Genomic DNA, 15,111 nt, shown 5'->3' with positions numbered 1-15,111 from the left:
TCGCATTAAGTCATAATCACATAAGTAATATCACACAATATTTAATTAGTCGTTGTACTGATATTATTATTATCGTTATTTATTATTTATTTATTTTAATATTTTCAACGCTACTTTATAAAATTTTTCAAACAGTATACACATAATGTCACAATGACCCTGTATAAAAAGAAAAAACTAAACCCTTCAACAACTCAAAGTTTTGAAAATCACCCTTGGCCTTGCGGCTCCAAGTTCAAATCTAAACTTCTATATTGACAAAGTTCTTTCTTGCCCCTCTGTCTCCCCGGAGAGAAATCACCGTTGTTCTTAAGATTTCAAACCGAAGGCGCTTCCTAATATATCTAACGCTACTTTAAAACAACTAATGTGAGCCTGAACTCTGAAAATGGCGTTGACGCCGAAAATTTGCCTATATTCCTAACTTCCTGTTTCATTTGTCCTGGTCTCTTTCAACCGGATATTATCCAACTATCAGTATTTCATCGTGAGACTAATAAACAGTGAACTGCTCATAGGGTTAAAACCCTATGTCATGGGGGGTGATTCTGAATCAGCGTCCGAAAATACATCGATTGAAGTTGGTTTCAACTGTTAATCTATGTAATAAGCGCCATGAGTTGGCACAGAATTTTTTGTTTCTGATTTTGATAAATTTTGTACCAAAAGTTGCCTCTACACCAATACAAGGGCAAGTCTCTCCCGAACACTGTGAATAATAAAGATTCACCGTGTAGCACATAGAGGCCAATAGATTTAAGATAATTTTTAAACTTAAGTAGATATATTTTTGATGATGTGTGATGATGTTTGTGTCATTATATTTTGATTTGATTTGATTTGATTTTAGCACGATAACGTCGAGCTGTATGTGGGCCTTTTGTGCATTGCAAGAGTGCACAAAGAACGAAAATAGGTAATTTATTGCTTAAAATGCCTATAACTCCTAAAATATTGAATTTTTTGAAATAATTCTTACAGGATCGTAATTTTTCAAAAATTTTTAAAAATTTCACACAGAATTTCACAAAATTTCAAATTAAAAAAAATTGAAAATAATTTTCCTTTAAATCTTAAAATATTAGTACTAAAAGTTTTGTGTTCAGATTATTGCTTTAACCAGAGCCCTCTCGCAAACAAGCGCGTCACGCAGTACGCGTATACACATGGCTATGTGAATTCAGATTAAAAAAGTTTGAAAATATTTTAAAATATTAGTACTAAAAGTCTCGTCTCGATGAGCTTGATTGCGATTGTTACAATAATTATGCGATAAAACTGAAAATGTGCAAGTTATAGGCTAAAAACTAAAAATTTGCGCGAAAAAAGCACGCGCGGCGAAAAAGATCCGTGTAGCATTTTTAGCAAAAATTGCTACACAGTGGATTTATTTTATTGCATTTCTAAACAACTTTTGGTACCAAATTTATCAAAATCGGAGAAAAAAGTTCTGTGCTCGCGCTTGGAGTTTATTACATTGACTATGTCTGAGGCGCGCCTTTATAGAACAATCTCGAAGATCGACTGTAAAGTGATTTAGCACGCTCGAGCTCATTCAATTGAACCAAATTTTTGCGGAGGAAATGGCGCGCCAAATAATTTCAAATTTGTGCTACTCTAATGTATGAAAGTGCCGCGCGCATTTGCAATCATTAAATCTGATTCATTTCATAAATCGAGCGTTTATCATAGTTCAAATATGAGCAAAACATGATTTGACTCTTTAATACATTGTTTTCAGTTGTAGTTTTTGATGCAATTTTTGTTTTGCTATTATATTAGAATTTTTAGTTTTGTTTTCAAGTACTTCAATAGCAAAAAAATTTGAAATTTAACATTCACAACATATATGTATATGTTGTGTTGTTATATAAATATGTATATATATATAATTCTAAAACTCTGGTCACAAGAGCAACTGCCTAAACGTGCAGAAGTGAAAACAAATAAAAAATTGAAAATACTAGCAGTCCTTATACTCGTAGATTCATTCAGTGTCATAAAACTCTTAACCAATAACCATACATGTGACCAGTAAATTAATTGAATTGGTCTACAGACTACTCTATAAAATTATCAATATAAACTTTATTAACAATGATAAATCAATTAAAAACAGACACCAACCTTTTGGTGTGTAAGAATGATTAAACAAGCTCTATTTGACACAAAATATCTTTCATAATATTAAAGTATATCGACTTACTCAACTTCGACTTAGGGCGGCTTCAACGTCCGAACAGAGATAGTTTTTTTTTTCAGATCTGTCTATCCAGCATGAGTTTGTTAATCTCCTTGCTGTCGTCAAGCCCCGTGTCCTTTCGAAGGATGTCAATATATGTGAGGTGTGGTCTTCCCCTTCGACGATTTCCCAGAAGGGGTTCCCAGAAGAGAAGTTGATGACTCAGAAGCTCTTCATGTCTGGTTAGATGACCTGCGAGTCTCATCCTCCGTTCAGCTATCTTATCAGATGCTCTGATGAGGTGTCCATATACCTTGGCGTTAGTCTGCCGCTCTTTCCAGTCTATGTTAAGTGCCATCCTGAGCATTCTCGTATAACATCCATCAATACGTTTTGCGAAGGTCTGGCTGACAGTCCATGTTTCAGAGCCATACAGTAGGATGGACTCAACTGTAGCCAGGAACAGTCGTATCTTGAGATCTCTACGCATATCCGACTTCCATACAAGCTTCATCTGGTGACACGCTTCCCATGCCTTAGCTTTCCTCACTCCAAAGTCCTTCTCCGAACTCTTCATTCAACTACCCAAATATGCAAAGTCATCGACTTTCTCAATGGTCTTCCCGCTCCCAGCAACCAGAGGCGGGTTATCATCATCTCTTATGTTGATTCCCATGTACTTAGTTTTCCCCTCGTTGAGGTGGAGTCCAACTGAGTTGGCGGCCAGTTCCAGACTCCTGAGGAAAAATTGTGCCTCCGCAACACTATCTGTTATAAGAGCAAGGTCGTCAGCAAAGTCCGCATCAGTGACCTTGACAGCCGGATAGCGTCAGCTTCTTCTAGGGTGTAGAGTAAACCCAAAGTCCCTACCCTCTAGGGACACCCCCATAATGTAGTCAATTACGATTATGAATAGATAGGGCGCCAAGGTGTCTCCCTGCATCACTCCTGCTAGAATAAAGAATGCTTCATTCAGACCATCCTCGGTAATCACACGAGCAAAAGTATCTGCATACATTCTTTGTATCAAGCCTACAATCTCCTTGGGAATGCTATATGCCAGGAGGATCTTCATGAGGAATCCACAGTGCACGCTGTCGAATGCCTTCTTGAAATCAATGAAGAGCATTACCGCGGTCAGATCTTTATCCCGGGCTCCCTCGAATACCCTTCTTAGGCCAAGAATATGACTAGTTGTTGACCTACTCTCTCTAAATCCGTTCTGATTGATCCTTAAGATGTCTTCCATGGCAGGTTTGATCCTGTTTAGTATCATCTTATTGAGAGTCTTACTCACTATAGAATATAGATGTCAGTGCAATACCTCTATAGTATAATATTAATACTGTTTAGTTGAGTTCAGGTAACAGAATTTAACTGTAAAAGTAAAGAGACACTTCTGCTTTCTTCCTACAAGAAGCAAAGTGTAAAGACGTAAGGATAGAACCAGCACTCCTGACAGTCCAACCAAGCTCATTCTCAAGGAAGACCAACACTCAGGATGAAGCCCGTCTTGAACTGCAAGACATTTCCTTCAACCTCATCCCCCAGAAGACGAGCTTTGAGGTCTCCTAGATTTTTAAATGTAAATATTATAGATATTATACTGCTTGGAACATTCTTTTTTTAGAACTTTTTAATTGGTTTTGGATCAAGATCAGAGCAAGATTCTGCTAAATTTGAGTTTAGTTAGCCATATGTACAATATATATGATGACATGTAATCTTTACAGCAGTGTTACTTGTATGATAAGAAAACGAAGTGTTGCCTTTGTGGGAACAGCATTTTAGATTGTATTTTTCTGTCTTTACCCTACCTGTGTATAGTATATATACCTGTGTATATACATATATATAATATTAAATCCTGTGACAACTCATCAGAGAGCCTTTAATTAGTTTACCTTGTGTTACCTTAAATAATTGCACATTGACAACCCCATTAACACTTCCCCTTTTCATTGGTGTATCCAGTATCATTCTGGTTCTCCACGATTGACATTGATTACTTTAACCAGTTGCTTCACTTACCCACTTACTTTAGTGTGATATGGTAGCTTATCATTTTTATTCGGCCGAATTAAATATTATATATTCAAGTTTATTTTTCTAGTTTATTCAGTTGTCATCCGGCCACACAGTATGCAACTTATATTGCAGTACTGTCTTTCCATTAGCAGTACTATATCAAAATAATGTCATCGTAATTTTGCATGGCTGAAATGTAACGCTTGATTTATGTATAGAATAATCAATTGGATTTTCAAATAAAAAACAGCCTCGACACCTTTTTCGTTGTCCCTTCCTTAGCTCTTAACACTTTGCATAGTTTCCAATTACAAATAAGTCACGTCTACATGAATTCTATTGATATACATTCTTTTTTATCACACTTCATATCGATCAAAACGCTAGAAGCAGCTTTGTAACATAATCTGGTTCCAAATACCGGATTACGACCAACAGGATCTGCAGCATACAGGTGCTGATTTCCTGGAATTCCACTTAGCAAAAATAAAGTCTCAATATCATTGTAAATAGAAAGTCACACAAAATAAGGCTCATGCTTAATCATTACAGAATGAACAAAGAGTAATGATTAGGCTTGGTAAAAGAAATAATTTTCTAAAGAAGGCATGGAACCATTCTCGCTTTCTCTCTTCAAAACCAAACGGATTTCTTGAGAAACACGAAAGGTATGACCATTAACTTATATTGCTCATCTCATACTGCACTAGCGATTCCAAATTAATGCCAGTCTTTCTTATTGGACAATGAACATACGAATTATTCGCACATTCCTCAGTGTTGAAACCAGACATGCAAAAGACAACGCTAATGTTGTAATAATTGGAGGAGGATGTGTTGGTACTGGTTTGGCGTATCATCTCGCAAAGTTTGGGGTGAAAAATGTTGTGCTTCTCGAGAAAACTGAACTCACTGCTGGATCAACATGGCATGCAGTAAGTATTGTCATGTGCATGAGATTTTACTGAAACATTCGAGATTTTCGTTTCTTTCTTTAATTACTATTTCGAAGCAATTTCTGAAAAAAATCTCGCAGGCTGGTCTCACTACATACTATCATCCTGGTATCAACATGCGGAACCTTCATTACGAATCGATAAAACTTTTCGAAACAATCGAAGCAGAAACTGATCAGGTAATTCATAGATGAAAGAATTTCAAATAAGTTTCACCATCTAAATTTTTCAGTTTTTAAAATTGTGAAGCTTTGCTCTTAACTCATTAGAGCTGAATTCATCCCTTAAGCTAACGAAAATATAAATTTCAGGAAATTGGATTTCACGCCACTGGCTCACTCCGTTTGGCCCATACAATGGAACATATGAACGAGTTCAAGTAATAATATTTATTATGTAGCAGTTTTAGATACTTCTATTCCAATGAAAGGAATCAAATTTATAACTTGATATTAATTATTAAGTTCCGAACATTTGACTGAAACTGTAATAATATACATAGTTTATGCAGTAATCGGTGACACAAATACAAATTGCATCTGATTGAATTCGTCTTGATTCATTTAGCACTGATAATGGTCATGATTACCTCTGAACCAACTTCTTGTTCAGATACATGATGACCCGACATCAGTGGCATCGAGCCAACCAGGAGCTAGTTGACCCCGACAGCATAGCGGAGATGCATCCTCTTCTGAACATGGATGGAATTCACGGGGGATTATACTGCCCTGGTGATGGTCATACCGACCCTTACAGTCTTACTATGGTGGGTTCTGTAGCGATAACTTATAGAGTAACACCATCAAATCCAAATCTTTATTACGTTTAAAACATTTGTTCTAACAAAAATGCGTTGTAACGAACATTCATGTAGGCGTTTGCTAAAGGGGCCCGAATGTATGGAGCAACATTAGTACAAGATTGTCCAGTCACTGGCACTAAACAGAGGGCTGACGGAACATGGGAGGTAAGACTTCTTGACCTTTGTTAACCACTCCAATTACTCCAAAATCAATCTATGGACTATCTCGTATTTTAGTGTATTTGTTTATTGTGTCTCTGCTATATGTGCTATTAATCGTTAATGATGACAACTTTGATAGGTGGATACACCTTCTGGAAAAATAAACACAAAGCAAGTGGTCAACGCAGCCGGATTCCACGCTCGAGAAATCGGGCAGATGGCGGGACTGGATCTACCTCTTGTTCCGGTACACCATCAGTACGTATTGGTTTTCAAATGAGTTAAAATTTATGACAGTGAAGACAAAATGTTCAATTATTAATGAGTGTGATTCAAAATTGTAGTATCATGTTGGCTTCTCATCTTCCAAATATTAGCGCACAATCTTACTAATTAATACTAATTAACACTAATCAACACTAATTACAGGTACTTGGTAACTGCAAGTGTTCCCTTTTTAGAGGACTGGCAGAAGAACCACAACGGTCGTCAGATTCCAGGCATTCGGGATCTGAGAGGTTCTTACTACGCGAGACAGGAGCGAACAGGTTACTATTTATAAGTACAATATTGTAATGTGTGTTATTGTTATTGTGAAATTGTTGGATAAATTAAAATCTCAATTAGCCTAAAGCTAAAAGAATAAGTTTTGAATTCTTGAATGTAGATCATGTCAACCAGAAATATTAGAGCTATGGGTCACTAAGAAAAGCTGCATACAATGTAGCACTGTACGTGTCTTTAGCTTGTGCACTAACCTGTTTGTCTTAAATGAAATTACTCTCTAGTAAAAAATGTTGGTAACATAACACGTACTGAAATAAACATTCTTGTATTTGTGTTTCTACTGTATTACAAAAGTGTGACAAAGTTTACAAAACCAGGACTCCTGTTTGGACCGTACGAGGAACCAGAGAAGATGAAGATTCAGGAGGACTGGTATGATAACGGCGTTCCTAAAGGCTTCGGTAAAGAACTCTGGGAAAGTGATTTAGATCGTCTTGATAAGTGCATAGAGCATGCTATGGACCTGCTGCCAATAATGCAGGAAACAGACATTACGGTTAGCTGTTAACTTTTTTTTGATAGTGAAATAAACTGGTTAAGTCCGCGTCCATGAAATTAAATCTTCCGGTTATATTATGATTTCTCTTGGAGAATTTCTCTTTAGACTCTTAACTTGCGAACAAATTGAAGCAGCAAACTTTAGGCTAGAAACTTTATTGAATTGAAATAATCATTCCACGTAACAACGTCTTCTTCAGTTCTGTAATAAAATTGTTAAACATGTGTAAAAATTAACGACGGAAAGAAATTTAAAATAATATTAAGACAAAAACAGAGAAATAAAATTTACGAAATATGACCCAAAAATGTAATTGCAAAAAATGTCAAAACAACAAAAAATACGACAAGAAGAAATGTAAGCTAATACAACTAAATACTGTACTACTCATGATACTAAACTAATTAGTAAACGTAAAACTGGTTGTTCAGAATTCACAGTTCATGTGTAAAAACTAATGATAAAATCAGCACTTAAGCAACGATAACTCGGTTGTCATGGTTACTAATCAAAAATTCCTATCAATACATTATTTACTAGTTAAACATCGACTAAATATTTGTACAAATAACTCAACTCAGAACGATCATTCATTTCAGGACTTAATCTCAATATATACATCGCTTCTACAATCTTTCTACGAACAGTTTTACTCTGTAAATCAAGTAACTTAAAAGATAAAACTGGGGTTCGGTTAGGATGTAGAGATGCGTAGTGCTGTCCAACCCCATTCTCTGGATGTGCTCTAGGATTCCTAGCAGCCTGTCTGTGCTCCATCAGACGAGCATGGAGGCTTCTCTCAGTTTCCCCACAGTATCTCTTACCACATAACTCGCAAGTAACTAAGTAAATAGCTCCTTTTGTTGAGCATGTTGTTCCTGTGAGTCTAGGGCAGATCTCACAATTGTTGGGGTTACCAAGGTCACAAGTCTTCTTATCCAGTGGACGAGAGCGGCAGAAGATGTCCTGTAACTTCTTACCAGGTGTAAAAATAACTCTGATGGGGAGTTTGTTAGATTTGATGTAGTTGCGAATCTTATTACAAACTGTTCCAGAGATGAATGGTAAGGTGAGTGGGACAGAGTCAGGTGTGGTTTGACGTCTTCTCCTAGTCCTCCTGTTCCTTGCGTTATGACTCAGAGGTTGGTGTCCATTTTTCTTTAAGAGATCATCGATGATCTTAACTGAATGATCGAGTTCCTGGGGTCCTGAGGAAGCAATGGTGGCATTACGGTAGAAGTTCTTCTTACACTCCTCCTTCACTGAGTCCGGGTGGTGTGACTTCTGGTGTAATGTTATCCCCTTGTTCTGGGTTTTCCTGTAGAATCTGTGGTGCACTTTTCCTTCCTCATCGATCCGGATTTCCGTACTCAGGAACGGGACAAAATCCGCAGGGGTAGACGGGAACTCGATCTCCCACTTGATTCTGTTATCGGGATCCTGGTCGGCTATGCGTTGTAACATATCCAGTGCTTCTTCTCTGGATTTGGCTAAGGAACCAGCATCATCTACATACCGTTTGTATAAGAACCGAACAGGGTTACTGATGTAATAACTGTCTAAATATATACTATTACGCTCGAATTTCCACATTCTAATAATCGCTACAGGAGGGGATGGTCTACAACCCATGAATAAACCTAAAAGTTGTAGTAACCATATGGAATTAGACTCACGTATTGAGGATTTATTTATTAGCTCGTACTCTACATTACCTACTATGTACACCCTGGTGAAGACACACAAGTTCCCACCTGATACTGACTACTCTCGTATCAACTTGGAGGATATGAAAGTTAGACCAATCGTATCGTGTTGTGGCTCACCTACAGAGAAGTTGGCTTGGTTAGTTACCGACATTATCAGTCCTTTGTTGAGAGAAGTACCTACTCATATGTACGATATCTACAGCCACCTGGACATCCTCTGTAGGCTACCAGAGAGTGAACTTAAAGGTTACAGTTCTTTACAGCGGATGTATCAGCTTTGTATACGAATTTGAATATCAATGAGTGTATTGAGACAGTTATTGAATTTGCAGAAGAACATTGGAGTAAGTTAAGTACGTATTGTTTAAGTTTATTAGAAATTAGAGGTATCTTTACAGTAGTTTTGACGAATTCTTATTTTACATTTAATGGGAGACTTTATAAACAACTTTTAGGTTTATTCATGGGTTGTAGACCATCCCCTCCTGTAGCGATTATTAGAATGTGGAAATTCGAGCGTAATAGTATATATTTAGACAGTTATTACATCAGTAACCCTGTTCGGTTCTTATACAAACGGTATGTAGATGATGCTGGTTCCTTAGCCAAATCCAGAGAAGAAGCACTGGATATGTTACAACGCATAGCCGACCAGGATCCCGATAACAGAATCAAGTGGGAGATCGAGTTCCCGTCTACCCCTGCGGATTTTGTCCCGTTCCTGAGTACGGAAATCCGGATCGATGAGGAAGGAAAAGTGCACCACAGATTCTACAGGAAAACCCAGAACAAGGGGATAACATTACACCAGAAGTCACACCACCCGGACTCAGTGAAGGAGGAGTGTAAGAAGAACTTCTACCGTAATGCCACCATTGCTTCCTCAGGACCCCAGGAACTCGATCATTCAGTTAAGATCATCGATGATCTCTTAAAGAAAAATGGACACCAACCTCTGAGTCATAACGCAAGGAACAGGAGGACTAGGAGAAGACGTCAAACCACACCTGACTCTGTCCCACTCACCTTACCATTCATCTCTGGAACAGTTTGTAATAAGATTCGCAACTACATCAAATCTAACAAACTCCCCATCAGAGTTATTTTTACACCTGGTAAGAAGTTACAGGACATCTTCTGCCGCTCTCGTCCACTGGATAAGAAGACTTGTGACCTTGGTAACCCCAACAATTGTGAGATCTGCCCTAGACTCACAGGAACAACATGCTCAACAAAAGGAGCTATTTACTTAGTTACTTGCGAGTTATGTGGTAAGAGATACTGTGGGGAAACTGAGAGAAGCCTCCATGCTCGTCTGATGGAGCACAGACAGGCTGCTAGGAATCCTAGAGCACATCCAGAGAATGGGGTTGGACAGCACTACGCATCTCTACATCCTAACCGAACCCCAGTTTTATCTTTTAAGTTACTTGATTTACAGAGTAAAACTGTTCGTAGAAAGATTGTAGAAGCGATGTATATATTGAGATTAAGTCCTGAAATGAATGATCGTTCTGAGTTGAGTTATTTGTACAAATATTTAGTCGATGTTTAACTAGTAAATAATGTATTGATAGGAATTTTTGGATAGTAACCATGACAACCGAGTTATCGTTGCTTAAGTGCTGATTTTATCATTAGTTTTTACACATGAACTGTGAATTCTGAACAACCAGTTTTACGTTTACTAATTAGTTTAGTATCATGAGTAGTACAGTATTTAGTTGTATTAGCTTACATTTCTTCTTGTCGTATTTTTTGTTGTTTTGACATTTTTTGCAATTACATTTTTGGGTCATATTTCGTAAATTTTATTTCTCTGTTTTTGTCTTAATATTATTTTAAATTTCTTTCCGTCGTTAATTTTTACACATGTTTAACAATTTTATTACAGAACTGAAGAAGACGTTGTTACGTGGAATGATTATTTCAATTCAATAAAGTTTCTAGCCTAAAGTTTGCTGCTTCAATTTGTTCGCAAGTTAAGAGTCTAAAGAGAAATTCTCCAAGAGAAATCAAGTTCAAATGCGACTCATAAATATAGCCCCCTTGAACTATTTATCCAACCCGGTTATATTATACCTTGAATAATTTTAAAATTCCCAGAATATTTTCCCGGAATATTTAAATATTCAATAATGTTTAAAATATCCAATTACGCATTGAACTCTTTACTTGAACGATTCTTTACTTGAACAATTCTTCCTAGAGATTCCAAGTTGTAGGTTTTTCCACCATTTCGAGGCGGAAAAAATGCAAAAAAACCACCTACACCAATACAAGAACCATCACCTTTATTACTATTTTTCACCTGCCTTCCTTATAATTCGGTGAAATTTTGAACTTTTAGAAATAACAAAACATTCCCGCAGAGCGTGATAGCAGGACCGATTACATATTCTCCCGACATATTACCGATGATGGGACCAACTCACCACTTAACAAATTACTGGCTAGCCGTCGGGTTCGGCTACGGTATTATACATTCTGGAGGTGCTGGAAAATACCTTGCTAGGTCAGTTTTCCCACTAAATTCCGTGCTATATTACCTGTTTTTGTACAGTTTGGATAGCTTAGCATGTAATTCAATCTCGTGGGTCTCATAATGTAAAATAAAACTGGTAAACATGATTTCCATAGCTCACACCTTGCAATTTCTCTATCAGATGGATGATGAATGGAGAACCTGACTACGACCTGATAGAATGTGATCCAGATAGATATTCGGACTGGACTGACCGGAAGTTCCTAATGGAGAAGGCTCGAGAGTCCTACGGAATGAACACGTGTCCTGCGTTCCCTAAAGAGGAGAGATGGGCAGGAAGACCTACAGAGAGGGTGAGCGGAGTTTACGAGGAAACTAAAGAAAGGGGAGCTGGTTGGTGCAGAGTTCCTCACTTCTTTCTTTAGTCTTTTGTTCACCCTAACTTTTAAATCAAGCGACATAATGCTCTTACTTAAATGTTTTTATCTGCAGCGTTTGGGTTCCATGCTGGATGGGAACAGCCGCACTTCTTTGCAACTAAAGGGGAACTCACGACCACACCAGTCTGTTACACCAGGAAACATTATCATGATGCAGTCGGCAGAGAAGTGGATCTCATTCTCAACGGGGTCGGTGTAGCTGATCTTACTCCATTCGGAAAGTTCGTTTTAGAAGGACCAGGTGCAACTAAGTTCCTCTCCTCGATGGTTGCTAATACTCTACCCAAGGTCGGTTTAAAACAAATGCTTTTATTCAAAACTGTACCAAAGCTTCACAACTCGAAGCTCATTATTTTTTAGCCACCGTTAATATTGAATTCAACGTTTATTCTCTATCAAACATCTGATGATACGAATATTTACAGCAACAACGAGTGAACATATCGCACATGCTTACTCCCAATGGTAAAGTCTACTCTGAACTAACAATATCTAGACTCGGAAAAGACAGATATTACATAGTGACAGGTTCTGGCAGTGAAGGACATGATTTCAGGTATTTATTGGAGCCTGGGTGTGATCTTGTTTTGTATTGGTCGATATATTTTAGTCGTATTTTCAAGACCATTTTATAGCAAAAACGCTAAATTCTTTTTTTGTTTTTCACTCACTGTAATGTCTACTCTCACTAGTGTATTAACTATGTACTTAAATCAATAAATGTTGATCCTATGCCAAATGACTTATGTAAACAGAATAAGTAAACAAGAATTGTTACAGGTGGATAAAGCAGCACATGCCTGAAAATGCAGAGTTTACACTGCAGAACGTGACCGATCAAATGGGAGTGTTAGCAGTAACCGGGAAATATTCCCGTGACGTCATGACCAAGCTTACTGACAGTGCTATGTCTCATGAAGAATTCCCGTTTTTGGAATGTCGTGAAATGAACCTGGCCGGATTTGGTGTTCAGGCAACAAGGATATCGTACACTGGTAAATTATAGGTAGAAGTTCAGGATGAAACTTAGAACTGAAGGAAATGATGCCTTGTAGAATGTACCTTTTACGAAGACTTTAGATTCTAATATTTTTGTAAACTCCAGGCGAGTTGGGATGGGAAATTCATCATGATCGAAACGACACAGGCGCCCTTTACAAAAGAATTCTAGAAGCAGGAGCTGAATTTGAGATTGGAGATTATGGTGCTTACGCAACGAACTCTTTAAGACTTGAAAAAGGATTTAGGGGATGGGGATCCGAGGTAACTTTTGAAAATTAAATCTTTCTCGGTTTTAATCGTTACGAACACATTTAAATCGGAATTGTTATCAAATACAGGATTGTAAATTCGAGTTCCAAAATCCTCGACTGTGCAAGGTTTGTCTGGATTGCGCAAACGCCGATTTGTATACTTTCATAAAGAGGCGGACACAGTCTACAAACATTATTATTACTTTGAGCGCGCGCTTCTTTGCGTGGCACTAGTCCAACTGGTTTGTCTACCTCAATCGAGTTTAACGTTAAGCCAGTTTCTGGTTTGGCAAACAGGAATTAGTTGAAGGAAACTAGTTTTTCTTAAATAGATCTTCTCAAGATATGCTAGTATAGGAAGTAGTATAGTGAAGGAAGCTAAATCGCATCAACTGCAAGCGGACACTGGTCCATGGTTGGCACCGGTTTTGGCTGTACTATGAACATAATAGCCAGGTAATTCAGGCCACAAACAGGATAAAATCTGGTTATGCTGTCTTGGAGACTGTCCCAATTTTGATAAATGCTTGGAAATCTTGCCATGATTAAAGCAGGTACCCTATAAGCTATTATTCAAAACGACAATGAGAGTTGTCCACTTCAGAAACATTTGGAAAATAACCAGCATTCAAAATACATGTTTCAATTTCAGATGAATCTGGATAAGAACCCATTCGAAGCTGGTTTAGGGCCCTTCGTAAAAACAAACAAAAAGACGAGTTTTATTGGTCAAGAGGCTTGTAAGGAATTGCTTGGTAAAGAGTTGAAGACTAAATTGGTGGCTCTGACTGTTGACACTCATGGTTATTTGGATCCGGAGGGTAACGAGACTATTTGGTTTGACAACAAGGTATATTCAAGAATTTAAACCTGTTTAATTTTTGTTTTTTTAAGAGAGGTTTGGCCTAGATGGCCCACATTTAAACTTGTTCTAACTTATTGCATTACAAACAGTAATTATCCTATTTTTCTTCTCAGTATGAATTTGTTATGTTAATAATATTTATTAAATGAATGAAAGCTAGCCGATATGCGATCCTGTTATTTAGTTAACAGTCGAATAAATGTGAAATAAAACAGGTCGTTGGTAACACTACATCCGGAGCCTGGAGTTATAACAAAAATACAAGTATTTGCATGGCATACCTCCCACCCGGCGACCTGGCTGAACTAGGTTCCAATGTGTACGTTGAACTTCTGGGCAAGAGGTAAGAAAGAAACCGGTTTAACTAGTCTTACTGTTTTGTGCAAGAGGGGCTGTAAATCTAGTATTTTCTAGTCTGCAGCAAAACCGGTTTGGGTCTGCACACTGCGTTTTGTTGTCAAGGAAAATCCATCTCTATAATATATCCAGTGTTTTAACTTGATCAGTCATCCAAAACCAGAACAGGGTAATTACTATCAAGTTTCATTTCAGATACAAAGCTACTGTAGTTAACGACCCCATGTACGAGACAGAGGCGGTCAGAACGAGAAATGCTCTCAAACAGGCACAGCTACAGGCTTGAGCTAGTTTCAGTTAGCGTCACTTGACTCAAGACATGAACAGAATGCTTGTGGCAGGACTCGAATATGTAAATACGCATGGATTAGATTATCACTTCCATCTCAAAAAGTGAAAATAAAGCAGAGAACTTGATATCAGGCCATTTTAATAACTCAGCATTGGCGACAAGATTGACTATCGTTTGTTGATATTAATTTTTAACCGAAGAGGGATATTCTAAGCTATAAATATTTTGACCATCGCCATAAGAACGAAATCTGGAGACAAATTAATTTATTATTAGTGAGAGTTGAAACTCTTAAGTTTGTTGAACAATAAAGATTATCACAGTTGTACTGTTCTTAAACAAGTCGAAAGAAAACATAACAAAGTATTTATCCTTTCGTACATTTTGAAACAAAACGCTTAAAAAATAAACTCAACGGGTTATAACAAAAATCTAATAAATAAAGAGCCCCGATCGAGAATAAAATAATAAATCATCTTAATTAATTTCTCCGCAATTTACTGCCATCTTT

The 15,111-nt window shown here is 37.4% G+C and overlaps 1 protein-coding gene across 1 annotated transcript; it reads left to right on the top strand.

Moving 5' to 3' along the window:
* The first annotated feature begins 4,721 nt into the window (after positions 1–4,721).
* On the top strand, positions 4,722–14,963 carry LOC134816040 (dimethylglycine dehydrogenase, mitochondrial-like). The gene is made up of 18 exons (XM_063824747.1): positions 4,722–4,878; positions 4,989–5,145; positions 5,247–5,345; positions 5,478–5,545; positions 5,779–5,935; positions 6,044–6,136; positions 6,273–6,391; positions 6,563–6,681; positions 7,018–7,196; positions 11,281–11,423; positions 11,575–11,786; positions 11,886–12,121; positions 12,259–12,389; positions 12,614–12,828; positions 12,939–13,096; positions 13,739–13,936; positions 14,167–14,294; positions 14,504–14,963. The coding sequence occupies exons 1-18, from the start codon at positions 4,778–4,780 to the stop codon at positions 14,592–14,594; spliced, it is 2,604 nt and encodes an 867-aa protein (XP_063680817.1). The 5' UTR covers positions 4,722–4,777; the 3' UTR covers positions 14,595–14,963.
* Positions 14,964–15,111: the final 148 nt, after the last annotated feature.

This window comes from Bolinopsis microptera, chromosome 5 (genome assembly GCF_026151205.1).
Source record: "Bolinopsis microptera isolate Bmic1 chromosome 5, MBARI_Bmic_1.0, whole genome shotgun sequence".
Lineage (NCBI taxonomy): Eukaryota > Metazoa > Ctenophora > Tentaculata > Lobata > Bolinopsidae > Bolinopsis > Bolinopsis microptera.
This window is presented reverse-complemented; position numbering and strand designations above follow the sequence as displayed.

What these genes read in the sequence shown, in the direction of transcription:
- LOC134816040 (XM_063824747.1), top strand. Translation starts at nt 4,778, where the DNA reads ATGATTAGGCTTGGTAAAAGAAATAATTTTCTAAAGAAGGCATGGAAC. An exon ending in TTTCTTGAGAAACACGAAAG is followed by an intron (nt 4,879 to 4,988) that starts GTATGACCATTA and finishes CACATTCCTCAG; the next exon opens with TGTTGAAACCAGACATGCAA. An exon ending in CTATTTGGTTTGACAACAAG is followed by an intron (nt 13,937 to 14,166) that starts GTATATTCAAGA and finishes GAAATAAAACAG; the next exon opens with GTCGTTGGTAACACTACATC.